Source organism: Choristoneura fumiferana, chromosome 18 (assembly GCF_025370935.1).
Source record: "Choristoneura fumiferana chromosome 18, NRCan_CFum_1, whole genome shotgun sequence".
In the NCBI taxonomy this organism is placed as follows: domain Eukaryota; kingdom Metazoa; phylum Arthropoda; class Insecta; order Lepidoptera; family Tortricidae; genus Choristoneura; species Choristoneura fumiferana.
Genome location: NC_133489.1, coordinates 174,274 through 196,830, shown reverse-complemented (window position 1 = coordinate 196,830; position 22,557 = coordinate 174,274). Strand labels below are relative to the sequence as shown.

Genomic DNA, 22,557 nt, shown 5'->3' with positions numbered 1-22,557 from the left:
TTTTAACAGCCGACTTTTAAATCGATTCGCCAGTATCGCTCGCTCTTAACGAACGAGCACCCTTAGCCAACAAAAACCTGCACGTAAAAAGGTTCGTCCACACTGCAGCCCAAAGCTCGCTGACGTGACGTCAACGAAGTGACGAATTTCAGGGTTGCACATACAAAGCGGTCCGGCATAAACCGGCACAGCCGAGCGGTAGAATCGAATTTATGTAAATGGAAGACTGTTTGGGGGAAAAAGCCGTGTTCGACTTTACTTACGCACACGAACTTTTATGCTTCGTGTCGGCTTCGTTGTTCGGCAAATACTGCCACATGCAGCAGGGCTACTACGAAACTCGAAACTTGAAGTTCGTGTCGTGCGGTCCCTCTCGCTCGCGTATTAAATAGTATAAGTGTCAGAGGGACCGCACGACACGAACTTCGAGTTTCAAGTTTCGTAGTAGCCCTGCAGGTGCCGACGCGCGTGTTCACTTGTTACTCGTATAAGATACGGACGTACGGAACCAAAAAACCGCTGCCGCACCAAAAAATCAAATGCGTATTGGTACACATACAATACCGATTTAGGATGTAGGTACCCTTTTTTACACGCGGTAGGTACACATCACACTAACGCTGTGCTTGTGTTATTGTCAAAAATAGTGGACGGTTATATACAGTCTTTTTAGGGTTCCGTCTAGAGGTGTCCTTTTGTAACAGACTTTTTTGAACCATAGTAGTTAGATACTGGGTGAAATTTAGAACGTGATATGAAATTACTGTTTCTACCTCCGTTAATGTTGGACATGCGTAACTTCAAAGTAGTTTATGTTTTTTTAATAAGTACTTTTTTTACTGTGCCGAGTTTAAAAGTTACAAATGCAAAAAAGAAGGCAGGTGAGGTGTCTGAGGTTTTCAGTTATTTAACTAACATCTTGTGTATAAGCCGGGATGATAATAATATGAGCAAGGGTTGAAAGGACATGCCATGGGCGCTGCAGTCTCTCGCGCGCCTGGCGGCCGCTAATTGATGAGACGGATGCCGAATTAACGTCTTCCGCTGAATTCATTACGCGTGATTAATGCCCTCCTGCAGCCTGCACCTCCCCCCTCCCCCCCCCCACAACCACCCCCAGATCCAAACTTTTTGTTATTCCCGAATATTCCCAATAGCGGCGCCCCGAGCGAGCGGCGGGTAAATGCTTTTGCTGTCTGTTTCTTGAGCGCGGAGAATCAACAAACTTGTGTTTACCGAAACTTTGTTATAGTTGAACGTGATTCAAGGTAAATGATCAAATTGTTTGCGATTGTATGCCGTGTCTCGAAAATTTTGAACTACGTGCTTTAAAATACTTAGGTAAGTACTGTAATTTTCTTTTAATACCTACCTACTCTGAACAAAGGCTCTCACCATCTCAGCCCAATACTTTCGCCCAATACTTTTGCAGGGCAGACCTCTTCTCAGAATTCTTGAAACACTGTAAAGTTCTCGTATTGAGAACTTTACAGTGTTTCAAGGTTTGGTCACGATCATTTCCTTCACTGTAAAGATCATGGTAATTTTCAAATGTAATGCATAAATGACACGCCAATTATTCGATCAATCTCCGAGAAACCAATTACGTAATTTCATACAAGAACTGCTCCCTGTTTTTCTTCATTAATTACTAGCACAACCAGGACTTATTCACAATTTAAATATTGCTAAAATCATCTCGACGTTGCGGCACTTACGGCCACATTGCATCGGCAGTGGTGGTCTAATTAATACCTCAGTAAAGTCAGCAAAAATAGCTTGCATTAGAAATGTTTTTTTGGCAAAAACTACCTACTTAGATACTTATAATAGTAATAATAATGAAATTGATCGGTGGCTCTGCACGGTTCCGGCGCTTGGTGGTAAGTTGTAATGTGCGGCGGCGGCCGGTTCAGAACAAATCGCGTTGTAAATGGGGGCGATAACTCAGGCACTGGCGCCGTGCACGACAAGCAGCCGCGCCGCGACAGACCCTGGCCGAAATATCCATCTAACAGGGTGAGGCCAAACGAAACGGACTTCGATCCCCAGGCATCCATCTGGGGAGACATGTAGTAAACAAGGGGTTAGTAATGTTCTTGAGCTGTGAGTCGCATATTTTCGATCAGTTAAGTTTGGTTTCATACAGTCCTATTGTGTAAAACTCATTTTGCATCGCCGTGTGGCACAAACCATACTTTTTATATAAAACCAAATGCAGCAGACAGTACGCATTTCATAATTTAAAAAAAATACGTTCGTTTGGCCTCATGCTAACTCACGCAATCTATTTTTTTTCTAACGTCGATTTAAAATTACCTAATTTTTATTTACCACTAACCTTTTTGGCTCAATGCAATCACACTGAATTTGTATACCAACTTATTTCGATTTCACGAACGTCTGTGGCTAAGTTCTGGAATATCGCTCAGAAATTCTTGACCCCTCATTGTGTATTCGACTGCCTTGACCGGACCAAGTTAGCCCGAGAGTGGCCCCCTAGCCGCGACCAGCTCACTTCGTCCGATCAGACGCAGATTACCATCGCAAGACTGGAGTCCGGTTGGTGCTTATAATTCAAATTAGATGAAATAACAAGACAGACCAGAGGTCATAGCTCTTGTCTAGCGCCGCTTGCGATCGCATCTATCATCTCTTTCCCTCCTCATCCTATACCGTTTGACAGAAAGAAAGGAAGATATGGAAAGCGGACAAAGCGTACTCGTACGGGTGTGGTAAACAATATAGCCTCAGAAGTTGTATGAGATTGAAACTACGGACACTGGACAGACCTATATATACAGTTTTGCACAGGGTCAGCTGGTCTGGTCTAAGTATAAAAAAAAGTATACAAGTACCTAGGTACTTTTAGTGCCTAAAATATGTACTTATTGCATTAATCTTCCGGAGCTTATGGCTTGTTTCAGTCTCAGCGTTCATGTTCATGAGGAAATAGTGGAGGGCAGCTGGTGACAGCGCGTCGTTAGTCGCACCGCAATCAAGACAAATAACAGCGGCTCGCGCTACAATACGTTTTTCCCAGCCCTGACCTAAACGGCCAAATGTTCGAGCAAGTTCGCGTAGTTGTGGCTCGGCGAGCTTATAGTATTTGCTTGTACACTTGTGTCACCTAGGCAGGTATAAACGAGGTATAAACCTATAATTATTTCTTATATAAACTCTGCTCAAAAGCCTTACAGAAACTCATGTCCGCGCTTAGAGATAGATATTCAAAGTCAAATATCACTCAAAGTCAAAGTCAAAATATCTTTATTAAATTTAGGTTATAACAAGCACTTGATTATGAATGTCAAAAAAAAATCTACCACCGGTTCGGAAGTCGACACTCGAGGTAGTCTTTTGCAAATATCTCGATTCCTATGGTTTTGGTGATAAATCATCTATTACGAAGTTGTAGAGCTTTAATCCAAATCCAAATTAGGCTCCGTTTCCACCAGAGATGTTCGAGGATAGTTACGAGGAATGTAATGTTCATGAACCAATAGAAACGCGTCATTTACCTCGACTCGCTCCGCTCAGTTGTTTCCACCAGAGATGTACTATGCGAGGATAGTTAAATTGAAACGTTTCTTTCTATCGGTTCATGAACAACACATTCCTCGCATCGCAAGTCACACGCAACACATCCCCGCAGATGTAAATGCGAATGGAACTCTGTGTCTCCGTCTATCCATCTCTCTGTTACTTTTTTCCATCTAAACTGCTTTACCGATTTAGATGAAATTAGGCATAGAGATAGTTTGAGACCCTGGCAAGAACATAGAATAGTTTTTATAGCGGGGAATCGGGTACTTACCCCGGAACTACGTTAAACAAATTCTCCGCAGACGATGTCGTGAGCAAAAGCCAGTTTCTCTACAAAATTTGTCTAATTTACCTGTTTATAACGTTCAACTGTTTTTTGAGTTAGAGCGCGTAGCGCCACAAGCACGCGCAGTAGAGCCCGTAACGAATCGTTTGAAAGCATTAGCTGCAAGGGCCCAAACTCACCTCCAGCCTTTCCTGGGCGATTTGTCTGCGAGCATCAGATGTCAGACCGCGCCGCGCCCTCGGGAAATCTCCACCGACGCCCACAATTTGCGCCTCCATTAGTATTATATTCTCATTTCGAGTGCACCGACACGGCGGGATCATAATTTCATGACGGTGAGATGCTACTCCGCAGAACTGATAATAAGAGTAATAAAAGTTATCGTGTGGATTTCTTTCGAGGGTCAATGCCGTCTATTTTCGCCTTTCTGTTCACAGGATTCAGTAGGTAAATATTTACTAATGGTTACCAATGAAATTATCATTTTTACACTATTATCTCTAGTAACCCAACTTTTTATGCAATGAACTTCGTAACAGATTAAGCATTTTGAAGAATTTTCAAAAATTCGACAGCAAAAATCCGTATACTTAATTATAAATTAGTTGAGAAATACGACCTGTAGAGAAGCCGGACAGCCGAAGTGAAATATAAGTATAAAAGTATTTTGCCCAAGTTGAAACGTTGTTTGCTTCGCGATGTGCGGCGGGGCTGGGGCTGTGCTGGGGGTCTCCGCGGGCACTGTAGGTCGCCTCACGCGTCGCGCAGCCCCGTCCGACGCGATATGTCCGGCCAGAGGCGCGGCGCGGGACGGCCGAGCGCGGTGCGGGCGCGCGGCACGCATTGCTGATGCCACACTCGAAGCATAGCAGATTGTATCCATTAAGCCTAGGGATCCTTTCATTTCGGAATTTTTTTTTTACAATTGCCTGTTTCGCCAATTTGCTACCACCATCTTGTTCGGTAATCTTGCCGTGAAGCAGCAGTGCTTGCACTGTTGTGTTTCGGTGTTTAGAGTAAGACAGCCGGTGAAATTACTGGCACTTGAGGTATCCTATCCTAGGCCTCTAGGTTGGCAACGCGTCTGCAATACCCCTGGTGTTGCTGATGTTTATGGGCGGTGGTGATCTCTTACCATCAGGAGACCTACTTGCTCGTTTGACATCCAGTGGAATAAAAAAAAATTTGGCCTAATGCATATCTTTCTGAAACTGTGAACTATTCAGGATTTATTTCAAGACCATAACATTGTATAGAACCCTATAAGTTTTAGGTTAATTTTATAAAAATCCTGAAACATTTACAATAACGGAATAAAATGCATTTGGCAAAATAAAACATTTGTGAAACGAATCATTTGTATAAAATTATTTGGTTAGACATTAGTGAACCACTAATCCTATCCTATTCTAATATTATAAACTAGCTGTTGCCCGCAACTCCTTCAGCGTAGTATTCGTTTATTGCTTAACCGCGGGAACTATGCTATTTTCCGAGATAAAACTATTGTTCGTGGTGCTGCGCTGCGTCACCGCGGGCTGTACTCGTATCGTAACAACTCGACGCGACATTCCCTCCTTAATCGAGCTTATAGGTCGGGGCCACGGAATACATTTACATTTGCCCCTGCGATTCGCAATTCGCGGATTGTTCCCGCTGCGGGCGACGCGGTGTTCGACGCGGCGGTGGGAACGATGCGCTTAATGTTTTGACGCGGCGATGGGAACGATGCGCTTAATGTTTTGACGCGGCGATGGGAACGATGCGCTTAATGTTTTGACGCGGCGATGGGAACGATGCGCTTAATGTTTTGACGCGGCGATGGGAACGATGCGCTTAATGTTTTGACGCGGCGATGGGAACGATGCGCTTAATGTTTTGACGCGGCGATGGGAACGATGCGCTTAATGTTTTGACGCGGCGATGGGAACGATGCGCTTAATGTTTTGACGCGGCGATGGGAACGATGCGCTTAATGTTTTGACGCGGCGATGGGAACGATGCGCTTAATGTTTTGACGCGGCGATGGGAACGATGCGCTTAATGTTTTGACGCGGCGGTGGGAACGATGCGCTTAATGTTTTGACGCGGCGATGGGAACGATGCGCTTAATGTTTTGACGCGGCGATGGGAACGATGCGCTTAATGTTTTGACGCGGCGATGGGAATGATGCGCTTAATGTTTTGACGCGGCGATGGGAATGATGCGCTTAATGTTTTGACGCGGCGATGGGAATGATGCGCTTAATGTTTTGACGCGGCGATGGGAATGATGCGCTTAATGTTTTGACGCGGCGATGGGAATGATGCGCTTAATGTTTTGACGCGGCGATGGGAATGATGCGCTTAATGTTTTGACGCGGCGATGGGAATGATGCGCTTAATGTTTTCTGTGGAAGTGCTAGTGATAACAAACGACCAATCGTTAATTGGGCATGTCACTAATGCTATAACTACGAAACGTACTATTGGTGCAATCAAACAATAACAATAATAACAATTTTGCAGGTGGTAGGACCTTGTGCAAGGTCCGCCCGGATTGCTACCACCATCTTGCTCGCTACTCCTGCCTGCTTGCACTGGTGTGTTTCGGCGTGGAGAGTAAGACAGCCGGTGAAATTACTGGCACTTGAGGTATACCATCTTAGGCCTCTAGGTTGGCAACGTATCTGCAATACCCGGGTATTGCAGAGGTTTATGGGCGGTGGTGATCTCTTACCATCAGGAGACCCACTTGCTAGTTTGCCAACCAGTCGAATAAAAAAAAAAAAACTAACAAAAATCGGTCAAGTGCGAGACGAGTAATTAGAGGGGGAGGCCTAATGTCCATTAGTGGACGTCCTACGGCTGGCATGACAATGACGATGATCTTCACAAAAGACATGTCGAGCTCACTCTAAGTTCCCGGGCGGCTGGTAGCGGCGGAGCAGGTGCGCGGGTGAGCCATAAGCCCCCGAATGGCAGCGATTTGTCAAATATTTCCTAAATGAAATCCGACCCCGAATAAACAACAATACAAATTGCCCTTCTGAATTATTCACGCGGAAATCCGCGCCACGCGAGATGCCGCCGGCTCCAGTTGTCGCGTCGACAGTTCACCATCCCGCAGCCGATATCGCGGGCACGCGCACGGCTCAGCCACTGTTTGTTGTGTTGCACGCAAGGTACCTATTGTGAAAGGAAACCTGTGCCCGGCGTTGCCACTTGTAAGGCTAGGCTGAGTCTGATTGAAGTATTCTATAATAATAAATAAGCCTACATAAGAACTTATACACCTTAGCAAAGCGTATGTAAACCGTTCATTTCCATTCTTGGCTTCGGTTTTTGATATTTTCATTAGATATGACGATCATAATGGAGTCGAGTAACTACTATCTTAATATAGTGTGCTATAATAATTTAAATATAAACTCCCAAACCCGCGTCTAATACAGGTATTTATCTGGAATAAAGTCTTGATGTTTTCCCCTAATAAATAAAATTAAATCATGTCGTCTTTAACACGGGTTGAAAACAAAACGACGCCAGGCAAAGTCCATAGCCCATATTGAAGGGATAGTACAAAAATCAGTTTACGTTTCAAACTGCAATTAATCTTACTATTTATAACAGTTTCCCTCTTTGATCGGGAAACTGGAAAACTGCAGTAAGTATAATAAGAAAACGAGAACCGCGTTCGGGCTCAGGCTCAGGCTCGGGCTCGGGCTCGGGCTCGGGCTCGGGCTCGGGCAAGGAGAGTGAAAGGAGGAGCCAGGTGCGGGTGCGAGGCGTCGCGACGCTGTAATTGACTTCCGCTTCCGGCGCCACCGCGGCCCGGGCCCTTAACACCTTCCTCGATCCACATTTCTTATAAGCTAAAGTGCTTTACCATTACTATTTCGCATCACACCATGTTTGTCATTCGATTAAAGGTAGGTAAGCCGTTGTTGGGGAATAGGTACGAAAACGGTCACTGCGGTGTATGATGTTGTTTACGGATATTGTAAAATTGAAATACATAGTAGGTATATATTTTATCGAGGGACTAAAATAAGCCAATACATACCCGAGGTGGATAGCCACCCGAGCTTTGGCGAGGGTGTCTATTTATCCGAGGGGGGATTGACTTTTAGTCTCGAGGTGAAAACTGTATTTTTCACTTCGATTCGATTGCGAGAAAAAAATAGTCATTAATCGTTTATGATTTACGCTCTACAACAATTTCAAAGTTTTCGCGGTAAGTATTTTTTCCAAGCAGACACAGATATATTATAACAAAATCGCATCGGCGAAATGGTCCATACACAAACTGGAATAAATAGAATGGCGCCACCTTCTATGCGGAAAAAGCATAGAAATAAGACCACGTAGACTAAAAAGGAAATGGTCCACACACAATCTTATTTTATGCCAAAAACTAAGCAAGTACTGGCTGTTTGAGTTTATCTAAGTCACTCGAAGTAAATTAAAAAAATAATTACTTTTACTCCCTAGGGACTAAAGTACTCACTTTACTCCCGCCTCGTAAGGCTATATTGACCTACTTTTAGAGCATAAGAAGTGAAAAATATAGTTACTTATGTACCTAAGTTATTTTTATCTTTCAATTTGTATTTTTTTCAGACGACTTGGTTTTTCAAACATAATTAGGTACAATCAACCAATTTAAGTTCTAGGCCACTATACGAGTAGAATCTTTCCATAGTAGGTAAGTTTTGTTTTGTCATTGGACAAACGTACGTCATCGTCATCGTTACGTCATCCAATAAGCAGATGACGTAAAATGTCACAATAACAAGGTTCTGTGGTGGGGTGGCCTACTCGTATGAATTAAAATGGTTGACTGTACAATACAATACGACGGTTCGGACTTTAATTTTCTAACTGACCAGCGAGTCGTGTCGTAGGTAGTGTACCTAGTGGGCAGGGCACATGGAATGGCGGCAAATAAATAAAAATAGATTGGCAATTTATTTTACAAATAAAAATACGTACAAATTGCACAAATTACCTAAACGAAAATTAACGAAAAGAAACAACATGGATTTTATTATAAAAAAATATACTTAGTGAAACGAGCGTGTTTGTACATCACCATTTATTTGTTTATTCACAATTTTTACCACCAGAATGTTCGTGTACAATATTAACTTACAGAAATCACAATAAACACATAAAATCCTATACATCACTTCTTTTCGCCATCTTTAAAACGCGCCGGGCGCTGTATCTGTCGGCGCGGGCGGCCGGCGGGCGGCGGGCTTATTCCCTACAAAGCCAGATGGCGCTACGGGTACTGTTGCTACTTCCTAGTGCTACATCAGTCAAATTTTCACTCAAGTTCCTCTTCTGTTATTTTATCCTTTTCTTTCTGTCCATTTTTCATTGAGCATTCATTTGATAACTTGTAAATCAATAATTTAATACTTATTTGATTCACATCAAGAGTATGTACTACCCCGCCGGACTGATTTTTAGGGTTGCCAGATCGAGGTTACAACACGTAAGTACTGTAACAGTAAAAAAGTAAAAAACAATTTTGTTCGTTAGGTACATTATGAATGACACTGAAAAATGAAAGAACATTTTTTAAAAATGAATAGGACCTCATATTCACATTACCTATAGGTAGACCTATGGGCTACTACGAAACTCGGAGTTCGTGTCGTGCCGTCCCTCTGACACTTATACTAATTAATTAATACGAGAGCGAGAGGGACGGTACGATACGAATTTCGAGATTCGTAGTAGCCCAGCTAGTCCTCCTATCGGTCTATCGATTCGCATCTTGATTTTCGTGGAATGCCTCAAAAGTTTTTTCGTGTTTGCTCATGAAATGATGAAACGGACAACAAAACTAAGTAACGTTAACAATTAAGAATTCATATAAATACGGTAACGGTTTCTGCCTAACAGGAAAAGAAAAACATGTGTGGCTGCATGGAAACTATTTCTTACTACGCACTACGCAGCCAACGAGGGAAATAAGAAAAAAAGACTAACTTGTCTGTCACCTGTGTCTGTCACTGTCACTGTGACGGACTGACGGACGGGTTGGGTTCGGTGGCGATTGCCGGACGAAACGGTTTTGCTTTGGTTGGCTTGTTACTCGATACTAATTAACGAAAATAAAATAGGAATTTATTTCACATGTGGTACATAATTTTTAAATATTAGCTGGAGTTTATTTTTGACTTGGTTGTTTACTGCAATTGACTATCACTCACGTTTAAGTAAGAGAATACTACCTGTTAAAAAAACCCGGCACAATTAATAATTTGCCCAAACATTCAACAAAATATAAAAATATATCTGCGGTGTCATTATAAACATGACCATATTGTAGTGACCATTTTTAACATTCGAATTCTTTGCAAATGAAGTGATACTATAGGTTAGGACAACAACAACAACATGAAACTGGTAAGTTTTAGTTCTCCACTATCGGTTTGACTAAAGCAAAGGGGGTCCCGACTACATAGGTTAGGTTAGGTTAGTGTTAAAGTTAGAATATAAGGTACCCCCTTTACTTAAAGGGGCACCACATTTAACTAAATGTATAAACTTATTTTGCTACTCTGCAAAATATTAAAGTTGAGTCAACCGTATTGTTGCATTTTCCATAAGGTTCAATTTTCAACAGTACAATGTTAGTGACAGTCAAAATTATACCTTATGGAAAAAGCTAGTTTCGAGGATGGTTGTTGGGGCCCAAAGGTTCTCGAGTGGAGACCGCGGATCGGCAAGCGCAGTGTAGGACGTCCACCAGGGAGATAAACGGATGACCTGGTTAAAGTCGTGGGTAGCAACAACGAAATGCAACTTAGTAAAGATACTCCCGATAGATCATTTACTTTGATGGTTGGTTAATTTGGTTTGGTTGTTGTTAGTTTTGGTTCTGTGTTTATCCACTTGACAGTCCGACAATACCATGGTAGACCACGAGTAGACCACGGCCACTAATGTTGCTGAAACGTCGAGGTAAATATTACTTGTGTGTGTTAGCGTGATAAGTCCTGTGGGTGGTATTTTGACCATGAGTGAAAATCACGAAAGCTTAAGATGTTATAATACCATGGTATCCAAAACTAAAATGCTTCAACCCATCCGTGGATACCTTAGTGTAGTAAAGTTAAACCTTAATTTTGTGCAAAAATCTTATATTATAAGGGTGAAGACCAAAAAGTTGCACTAATTAATGTATTATTTTCGTGTCACAATGGAAAAAGTTAATGGAAATTATAACTACCTGCTAATGCAGCTTTAATGGTGAGCAAATTTTTGGTTTTCACCCATAAGCTATTATTAAATGTATAAATAGTACTTGAATGAGTAAACATTAATTAACGTCATAGTATTTTTTCTTTATTTAAAACCTTGTAGTTAGAAAATTGTGGATGCGCGGCACATTGGGTCCGACAATAAAAAACCTGGACGGTTTGAGGCATATTGGTTGCGCACTCCGGAGTGTCAAGTGGTTAGTTACATTTTCACAGGTTATCTATTTTGTAAAGGGGAAAGTGGGTGGGTAAGTTAACTGCATTGATAATTCAATACAATACAAACATGACTATTTTGCGTAACTTGACCTCACTATCTTGTAGCAGTAAGTTTAATCATTTAAGTTCAAAGTGAAGACACTACTTCAGAGTCAACTACTCAGTGTCAACATGTGCCATCAGTGAATGCTTTTGTGAACAATTGCAGTACTGCCTGAGCAGCGACGCGGCCAAGCCGTGCTTCGTGCTGTCGTTCAAGGAGCTGCTGATCATGCTGGACTGCGGGCTGGCGGCGCACTCGGTGCTCAACTTCCTGCCGCTGCCGCCCGTGCCCTCCACGCGCCTCGCCGCGCTGCCCTCCTACACGCCGCCGCACATCACCGACCCGCTGCTCGACGGGGTGCGCTCGCCACTGACTACTGACTATAGGGATAGGGCCCACAGGGACACTCATTTGAAGAGCAATGCTGAGGTTGAACTTGAAAAAACCTTCAGCGCCTACCCTATAATAAAAACCTGGAATTTGTTCTGGAATCTATTGAAACCTGCGATCGCCCCTCTATAGTTTTCCTAACTTTTACCTGTGACTAGTTGAACATACTGTTTTTTTTTTTTTAAATAAATGAACTTGTAATCAAACCTGAGTCTTCGCCAGTTTGAGGCACCACTATGTAATAATAATAATATGATTTATTACAAATAAGTTGGGTTCATATTGTCAGTAACAGTAGCTTGGTATTGGGTGTCGGGTGTCGGCAGGAGCTGAAGGAGTGCTGCGGGCGCGTGTTCGTGGACTCGGCGCCCGAGTGGGTGCCGCCGCTGGACAAGGTGGTGGACTTCGCGCAGCTGGACGTGCTGCTGGTCTCCAACTACACCTGCATGCTGGCGCTGCCCTTCGTGCTGGACGCGCCCGGCTTCCGCGGACAGGTGCTCGCCACCGAGCCCACGTTACAGATCGGCAGGTGCGTGTCAACTACACCTGCCTGCTACCGCTGCCCTTAGTGCTGGACGCGCCCTCTTGTTCTGAGAGGAGACCTGTGCCCAGCAGTGGGACGTATATAAGCTGGAATGATATTATTTCCCATAAAATTTAAGTTTCCATTTTGTCGAGCCGTTATGTTGTCCATCATAATTTTTAAAAGTCATATCATAACCTTAATCAAACAATATAAATTGGACTTCTTGATTTTTTCTGATCATCATTATTCTAAATCTAACATTCAATGTCTAGATAGTAAGCCATTTCATAATTTTAAAGGCAATAAACTAGATAGTAATAATAGTTATAAAATACTTTTTCGATACATCCAATGTAATGGTAGTGTCAGACTTCATAATGTTAAAGTAAACAAAAACACTCGTAAGTAGTACAGTCACCAGCACCAATATCTGACACAACAAGCATGCATAAATATCTGATACAACTCTATTTCTAGGGCCGGAAGCCGGTTGCTGTAGCAGATATTACTGCTATGACTGTACATAATAATAATAAAAAGGTAAAAGGTAATTAAATTCTTGATCAGAAATGTAAAATACATATAATATTACTGAAAGGTTTTCCAGACGATTTTATAATTAAGTTGTTTTCATTCGGTTATGTAGAGGTGGCCGGTTCTAACCTACTCTCCTGACAGGAGTACCTTTCTGCAGGGGTCGCAGTTATAACCTAACGCACTCTCTTGATAGTAGTACCTTTCTGTAGGGGTCGCAGTTTTAACCTAACCTATCGAAATAGATAGTTTTCCAGTCCATAGCGTTTTAATCATAATTTTATGAGCCGTATGTACTAGCCATTAATAAATGAATTAGTACTTTCAAAATTGTTTGGAATTATAGATTTCGTTTTTCGGACGCAATTCACTTTAGGCATTAAAACAATGTGAATATCAACCATTAGTAAGGTGAAATATTAAGCCTTAAAATATTTCTGAATAATTATCGCTAAACCTTTGAATTTTGTACTCATAAATTTTATGACTTCTATGATTGTAGTATTTAATATGTATAGGTTATTTATATTAAAGTTAGAACTATTAAGCGTCACACTGAACAAAAATTATGACTATCGATGTTTGTCTGAAAATTTTATGGATACCAATTTCCGACCATCGAAATTCGAAACAATATGGAAACCAAAGGGATCCTTTATAAAACAAATCTAGCTGTCAACTTTGTCAAATGTCAGTTGTCAAGTTTGTTTATTTTACACTTTAATCGGATGGCCGAGTGGTTAGAGAACCTGACTACGAAGCTTGAGGTCCCGGGCCCTATACCACGAAGTGCAAAACTAGAACTTCGTATGTTGCCGTCCCGCTGACGCTTATGTCATTTAATACGCGAGTGAAAGGGACGGTGCGATACGAACTTTGATTTTCGAGTTTCGTGGTAGCCCATCGGGTTTGAATCCCAACATTACATTATCATTATCAAAAAACATGTGACTGAATACGCGTCCCTAGCAGCCGGTACCATACACGATAGACTCGCTTCAGCGTTAAAAATAGCGTCTCTGTGATGTTCTTTAGAAGATTAGTAGAAGTGTTTTGAACGGGGTATGGCAGCGGGCTTTTTAGGGTGCAGCCCAGAACCCAGTGAATATAGAGGGCCCTCAACCTTTATTGGATATCTATTATGTCATTATCGAATAGAGTTTGTGATAAAACTGTAATCAGTTGATTAATCAGGTAGCCGTAACTGGTAACAGAGGTTTTTTCGAATCGTGGTAGTTTTTTTGTGACATTCGTAAGTGGTGTTATAGCCTAAATCGAATAAAGATATTTTGGGTCCGACTGGAGCGTAACCGTCCCGCCCCCGTGCATCAGGTTCTACATGGAGGAGCTTTCCGAGTGGCTGTCGGGCGCGAGCGGGGGCGCTGCGGCGCGCCGCTGGAAGGAGCTGCTGCACGTGCTGCCGCCGCCGCTGGCGCACGCGCTGCGGCCGCGCGCCTGGCGCCGCCTGTACGCGCCGGACGCGCTGCGCCGCGCGCTGGCCCGCGTGCGCGTCGTGGGCTACGACGAGCGCGTCGACATCTACGGCGCGCTCGACGCCACGCCCGTCTCCTCCGGCTTCTGCCTCGGCTCCGCCAACTGGGTGCTGCGCTCCGCGCATGAGAAGGTACCGACCACCATACATCTAACAACAACAACAACGGATCATACGCCATGGCATACAGTTTTACCTTAAATCCTCAATATTATCACTATTTACTTATTTGTATTCCTAATCCTATCACTTAAACAGACATTTTTTGCTACATGTTTCCATACCATAATCGATATTCAAAGCGTACCACTTTAATCATGATAACATTATAACACAAAAAAAACCATGACAGACAGACAATATTTGAGAACTTATAAACTAAAACTAACGTATAATCTTGAGCCAAAACGACAATCAATTAAATCGTACATAAGAAAAGCGTGTCGTTGATACGAGGATCTGTCCGTATCGCAGGTGGCATACGTGAGCGGGTCTTCGACGCTGACGACGCACCCGCGGCCATCAACCAGGCGGCGCTGCGCGGCGCAGACCTGCTCATACTGGCCGCGCTCACGCAGACGCCCGCGCACAACCCCGACAACATGCTGGGTGAGTCATCCAAGGGGGCAAACCACAACCCCGGTACGAGTACCATACTATAAAATAGATAGTTTATTAAAATACAAATTACAACATTACAAAAATGATTAGCAGTAATTCTGAGAGGAGACCTGTGCCCAGCAGTGGGACATATACCTATAGGCTGGGATGATGATGGTGATCCGTAAGTACCAAACTAGGCTGAGCCTGTATTTTGGCACTTGGCACGTGTGCAACCGCGACCGAGATAGGTCTACGAGCTGCCTACCTCCATCGACCGCCACCGAGATTGACGCGTTCGCAGTGAAGTTTCAAAACATCGTGAACGTGCTGTTACCCATCAGAAGCTTGGCCCACAAAAACTGAGCCCACATCTCCGATCACGCTTCGGGGACTTCGTATCGGAGCAGATGACCATGGAGCTGCAAATCATCCTGCTGTCGCGGATCCTGCCGCGTGTTACAGGCGACCTGTGCGTGCACTGCGCGACCACCCTGCGGGGGGGCGGCGGCGTGCTGCTCCCGGTGTACCCCAGCGGCGTGCTGTACGACCTGCTGGAGTGCCTGGGCGCGCATCTGGAGGCGGCGGGGCTGGCGCACGTGCCGCTCTACGTGCTGAGCGAGGTGGCCGACGCCTCTCTCGCTTACTCCAACATCCTGGCCGAGTGGGTCTCGCAGGCCAAGCAGGTACCCGGACGCGCACCGACACCGCGACACCGACACTGAACATTTTGATGGTCATAAATACACATTGATAGTCATAATTTTTGTTCAGCTTACGCTTAATAGTTCGATCATTAATGACCTATGATATTTATCACACACACAAAAGTCACAAAATTTCTCCCTATATCGTATAAAAATCCAGCGACTAGCATACTTATTCATAAATATTTTAAGGCTTTATTTCACTTTACTAATGATTGCTATTCATATCATTTTAATGCCTAAAGTGAATTAAGTCTAAGAAACAAAATCTATAACATTTCCAGATCTACTTTTGAAAGTACTAATTCATTAATTTATGACTTTCAATAATATGACTCATAAAAATTATGATGAAATTATGATGGCGTCTTTCATCATCGTTATTTCTAAAGCTGCGATCTCTACAGAAGCAAACTGCTACCAGAAAGGTTAGGTTAAAACTGCGACCCCTGCAGAATCAACCCTGTAGGTTAAGTAACGACCCCCTACAGAAACTGCTGTCAGGAGAGTAGTTTAGGTTAGAACGGGGTCCTTTAGACCTCTACAGAAGCGAATGAAAGAAACTTTATTATAAAACGGTCTGGAAAAAAGCGTTTAGTAATATTAGGTCGTTAAAAATGGTCAAAATTGGTGTAATATACACACACCGGCATAATTAGCGGAACATAAAAAAAAGAGTGAAACTTTTTTCAATTAATGCTGCTGGCTGGTTTTATGACTTTTTTATTTTAGAATAAAATATTTTAAAATCCGAACACTGTTGATCGTCACTTTTTCTGTGAATGTTTTAATTTTATTCGACGTTTTAATCATTTCGAGTAAGTGTGCCATATTACGGGTGCACAATTTTGAATGTAAAGCTCGTATTTTTTTTATTTAATTCAAGACTTTTTGGACTTTTTATGTTCCTTAAATCTTATTCAAGGGTAAGGGAGTCATTATGCCTGATTTAACTCCAACTGAAATTGTCAGGGCACTTGAGATGAGAAGCAGTAATCAAACTTACAGAGATATCGCCAGGATGCTTCGTCGATCTGTTTCAACAATTCATCGCAGTGTCCAGCGATTCAGGGAGACTAATTCTCTCGTTAGGCGACGCGGGCAAGGCAGGAATAGGTGTACATCGAGGAGAGATGACCGTTTTATTCAGCTGCGCGTTCGAAGGAATCCGCGTTTGACGGCTGTGCAAGCAAGAAATTTTCTTGAAGAAGTTCGAGGAGTAGCAGTAAGTGAACGCACGGTACGAAGACGGTTCGAAGAAGTGCATTTGCGTTCACGCGTGCCCGCCAAGGCTCCAAAACTCGAGGTACAGCATCGTAGAAACAGGCTCAATTTTGCTCGGGAGCATCGTCTTTGGACCATGGACCAATGGAGTAAAGTTTTGTTCAGTGATGAGTGTAGAATTCTTTTAAATCAAATTGATGGGCGTCAAAGACTATGGAGACGTGAAGGGGAACGATACAGACAGTTAAATTTTGAAACTACGGTGCCATACGGCGGAGGGTCCATAATGGTTTGGGGGGGGATATGTTTGGGAGCTCGCACGGAATTGGTGGTGTTCGATAGAGGAAGTTTGACTGCTGATCGATACATAAGGGAAGTTCTTGAAGAAAACGTGGTACCGTTTGCCCCCTTTATCGGTGACGGCTTTGAGTTGATGCAAGATAATGCTCGGCCGCATACCGCACTGCGAACTAGCGAGTACCTTAATGATGTGAACATCGCAGTAATGGAGTGGCCAGCAAGGTCACCAGACATGAATCCGATTGAGCATGTCTGGGACTTACTAAAACGTGGGGTGAAATCCCGAATACCTGCTCCTGTGACTCTGGATGAACTGCGAAATGCCGTATTAGAGGAATGGCAGACACTACCCCAAGAAACGATAGACAACATCATTCTTAGCATGCCAAAACGGGTAGAAACCTTGATAAGGGCACGTGGAGGAAATACTCGATACTGATTTATCCTTTTTTTTATCAAATACAAAATCTTTCATTGTTTTTTTATTTTTTTTGTCAGCATAAAAATTCAGGAATGTTTATTTTTCCGTAATGTTTATTTTTCTCAATTAAATTGCACCAAATAAAATACCTTTTCGTTAAAAAATATGCCATTTTATTTATGATAGCGAATGGCTGTCATTAGTTTTTAAAATAAAATAATTTTGAAAAATATTTAGTCTTTTTTTTATGTTCCGCTAAATATGCCGGTGTGTGTACTTAATGGATGGCCCTTACACAGCCGTGACTCATTCTTGAAACTAGTTGAAACTAACCAAAATATAATTTAATAAATATACAAACAAAGCAGTAATAAGCAAGGATACTACCCGAATTAGCGTTTTTTTTTTTCTTACTGTAATCAACGTCATTTACTGAGATAACGAAGGTTTAAATGAACCTCATATATGATTCCGATCCCTGCTCTAAATCAAAGTTTTGTTCAACTGGAAATGCAATTATGAATGCTTATGACAGTGTAAAGCGATATATTGTCGCTATAAAATTGTGATCGTAAGGTAGTTATTAACCCTTTTCCAGGCATAGTGCTTATAGCGACCACATAATGTACATAAATATTCGACCTTGCTAAATTTATAATATGAAAGAAAGAAAAAGAAAAATGACTTATTAACTGTCCCAACAGTACCACCACCAAATACAAAAAACAATAATATATTACTAATTATAAGCATATATGGTACAAAACCAATGGAAATCGTTATAAATACATATTTCACTCACAAGCATAATCAAAATACCACCGAGTGACACTTCAGTCTACTCGTGACCACGGCCACTGTAATATTGCCGAAACTTCGCGTTAGCGTTAGCGTGATAAGTCACGTTGGTGGTATTTTGATTTAAAATATTCTTATTCATTAAATTAATTCTTCATTGATAAACTTTATAAAAATATGGTTCGTGTTGTGGTAGCGTATCCGAATTTACGGAGCCTGGAAAAGGGTCAAAGCCGGTTGTACGTGGTGTGTGGCACGTGTCACATGTTTGCGTGTCTCAGGCCCGTGTGTACCTGCCGGAAGAGCCGTTCCCTCACGCGGGGCTGGCGCGCGCGGGGCGGCTGCGACGCGCGCGGCGCCTGCACGAGGACGCGTTCTCGCGCGACTTCCGGCAGCCCTGCGTCGTGTTCGCCGGACACCCCAGCCTGCGCTTCGGCGCCGCCGTGCACCTGCTCGAGCTGTGGGCCGCGCAGCCGCAGCACGCCGTCATCTTCACGGGTACTCACCACCGGCTGTTCAGACACTCATCTCTGTTGTCACAGGGATGGTTCGAAAAATCGAAAAGTCATAGAGATTACTGTTTCTAGCAGAACTCTCCTTGTTATTTGATGACTAGATATCCATGTGACCAAACTATACAATGGTCTCTAAAGTTTCCGAGACTATTGCTGGAGTTTTATTTCAATACTACATAATCATCTCTGTGGTTTTTGTAACCATCTCTGTGACTTCTTTTCGCAACATGACAACCATCTCTGTGCTCGGTACAGTTATTTCTATGGCTCGACGAACAGGCGTCTCTGACTCAGTGATAAAACTGAACGTATGATATAACGGTTGTCGAACGCGAGTAATTACTATGCTAACTATGATTCTGCATTGAACTGAATCATATTTGAACAAAATTTAGATAAAATTGTTAGTGTCACGTGTCGCTAGCGGGGATACCCACTGTGACTCTGCGCGTCGCGTTTCAGAGCCGGACTTCCCGTACCTGGAGGCGCTGGCGCCGTTCCAGCCGCTCGCGATGAAGGCGTTCCACTGCCCCATCGACACCTCGCTGAACTACAGCCAGGCCAACAAGCTGGTGCGAGAGCTGCGGCCCCGCGGGCTGGCGCTGCCCGAGCAGTACGCGGCGGGCGCGGGGGGGGCGGGGGGGCCGGCCGCCCGCACATCAGCGCCGACGTGCCCACCGTGCTGCTGCGGCGCGGCGGCGCGGCCAGCGTGGGGCTGCGGCGGCGGCTGGCGCGCGGCGTGCTGGCGGGCGCGCTGGCGGCCGGCTGCAGCCCGCGCGCGCTGCGGCCGGGCCTGCGCGCCGCGCCCCTGCATGCGCTGCTGGCCCTGCGCGACGCGCGCCTGGAGCTGCAGCCGCCGCGCCCCGCGCCGACCGCGCGTCCGACCTGCCGCCCGGTCAGTACATTGCTTGTACGAGTACAGTACATTCAGCCGGTAAACTCGACAGACTTAGGCGGTACGCAGTATGCGGTTAGTAGCGCGGTTTTAACGCTCCGTCTCTTTCTGGAGCGAAACTCTGAAGAAAACGCACGCCTAACCGTATAACACATACTCGCACTTTAACCTATCAAAGCTCTTCGCGCCGTTTTCTAAATCCCGTGGTGAGATGTACGAGATCCGTCTGTGAGCAAATTTCTCTCGACTAGGCTGGCTAGTATACCGAAAATTAAAAATTTAAATTATTATAAATTTTAAAAGAAATTTAACAATTGACGTTTGTCATCATCATCATCCCAGCCTATATACGTCCCACTGCTGGGCACAGGCCTCCTCTCGGAACAAGAGGGCTTGGGCCATAGTTCCCACGCGGGCTCAGTGCGGATTAGGAACTTCGCACGCACCATTGAATCGCTTCGCAGGTTTGTACAGGTTTCCTCACGATGTTTTCCTTCACCGCAACGCTCGTGGTAAATTTCAAATATAATTCCGCACATGAATTTCGAAAAACTCAGAGGTGCGAGCCGGGGTTCGAACCCACGACCCTCTGCTTGAGAGGCGATAGGTCAAACCACTAGGCCACCACGGCTACACGTTTTATGTTTGTCCTTTTTTTAAATAAACAGGATTAAGCATAAAAAAAATTGTACCGTGTAAAAGCCTTACTTTTTAGGAATGTTTAACAGTTATTAGATTTCATTAATTCTTACATTTGTAGCTGTGGCACTAAAAAAATGGAGCTGAGGGATTTTTATTTAGATTTTCTCAAAAATTACGATATCTCAAACACAAGCCATTTTTACTAAACCTAAAAACCTCATATTCTGAGAGGTAATAGCTGCCCTATCAGCTGTCGACGGTATATCAAAGTCAAAGTCAAAATCAGTCAGACTTCTGGGACACCCTGTATATACCTACGACGTCATAAGACTGAGATCTCTTTGTTTCCCATAAATTTATTGTTTCGAGTTTCAAAGGTCTGTAATTACTATCCATAAAAAGTTTAAAGATTTATATCTTCATCAATAGTAATACTTTTTATTCAGTATAACGCTTAACATTTCTAACATAAAATGACCAACAATATTAAATTAAGTACTATAATCACAAAAGTCTTAAAATTAATGACGAATTGATGAACGTTCAAAGTTAATTAATTTTATTCAGAAATATTTAAAGGCATATAGGTCAGTATGCTAATGGTTGTTATTCGTATCGTTTTATTTAATGCTTTAAGTGAATTACCTACGTCTAGGAAACCAAATCTTAGTATATACATCCATGAGCATACAGATAATTACTTACAAACATTTTCTGACATACATTTGAAAGTGCTACCTACTTCATTTCAGTATGACTTTCGATGGTATAGCTTTTAAAAATATGGTAAGATTTGGTTAGATCTCTGCGACCCTTACAGAATAGAACAGGTATCAGGAGAGTAGGTTAGGTTAAAACTGCGACCCTTTCAGAAGCAAACTGGTACCAGAAAGGTAAGTTAGGTTAGGTTAGAACTTTCTACGACTTTACAGAAGCGAATGTTTTGATTGATTTTAACATTATGTCCTGCAATAAAAAATACCTTACAAATAGTTGTAAGGTAATAATAATAGTATTATTAACTAGTTATTACTTTTCACATGAAATGGCGTACTTTCTGGACATCGAATGTACTAACTAACATTTTATGACTTGACATTCGACAATATTACTCGTAAAAGTTATGACAGGAAGCTTTATGGATTAGTAAAATCGGAACAAAATTTTAAAGGGAAACAATAGAGGCTCTATAAGACCTCATGGAGATTTACATATTTTTACTTTGCCGTCCACAGTCAAATTTATACTTACTGGTGGGTGGCTGTACACAGTTTAAAAAACTAGGCCGAAGGTAATGATCAACAAAGATCCTTTATTTATGTACCCTTATTTTTCTTTATAATACCAGGCAATCTTACGAGTTATTGGTCTCGCTGTTGCTGACTTATTTCATCATAATGAATTAAGAAGTACATCTGTAAAGTAATAGAATAATAATAATAAACATTTTTATCGCCACAAACTTAACCTAGACATTACAAGTATCCGTTTGTCGTATCGCAGTGCGGGCGGCAGCACGCCACGCCTGGAGTGGGGTCTCGCTCGACGTGGAGGCGTTCGTGCGGGAACTGGCACGCGAGGGCCTGACGGACGCGCGCGTGGAGGCAGCGGGAGCGGGAGCGGTGCGGCGGGGGCGCGGGCGCGGGGCGGGCGCGGGCGGCGCCGTGCTGCACCTGCCGCGCCACGACACGCTGGTGGTGCTGGAGCGGCACTCCACGCACGTGTTCTGCGAGGCGCGCGCGCGGCCACGTGCGGCAGGCGCTGCGCAAGGCGCTCAAGGCCTGCCTCAACCATCTTAGCGCGCCACCGCAGCCCCCGCCCGCACACCTCTCCGACAACAGACGACAGAGAGAAACCAGCGTTCGACAGTCGCTGCTTCCACCTACCGGCCGACTCACGGTCAGGATAATCGGTAGCAAGCAGCCACAGGAACAGCTTTCGAGTACCTAACGATTTGCAAAAAGAATTCAATACTAAAGTATCGAGGAGAGCGATGAGGAAATGCTCGGAGGCGGAACTTCGGCGAGACCCTCCGGCCGCCCGGCACCTGCGATGGGGAGACGTCGCTTGGTATTTTATCATCTTCTATGCTGGTTCGGTCCCTTCGACGTGTTCCGCGAATGTCGAAGGTGATGATGCGTATGACTTTCTGTACAGTCG

The 22,557-nt window shown here is 43.6% G+C and overlaps 1 protein-coding gene across 1 annotated transcript; it reads left to right on the top strand.

The window, feature by feature from the left end:
- Window positions 1-9,863: 9,863 nt before the first annotated feature.
- Window positions 9,864-22,347, top strand: LOC141438419 (integrator complex subunit 9-like). The gene is given in 12 exon segments (XM_074102282.1): window positions 9,864-10,234; window positions 11,519-11,710; window positions 12,070-12,272; window positions 14,136-14,427; window positions 14,770-14,815; window positions 14,818-14,904; window positions 15,361-15,581; window positions 18,627-18,843; window positions 19,323-19,505; window positions 19,508-19,738; window positions 21,913-22,142; window positions 22,144-22,347. Coding segments are annotated over 12 exon segments (2,115 nt in total). The 5' UTR covers window positions 9,864-10,225.
- The last annotated feature ends 210 nt before the right edge of the window (window positions 22,348-22,557 follow it).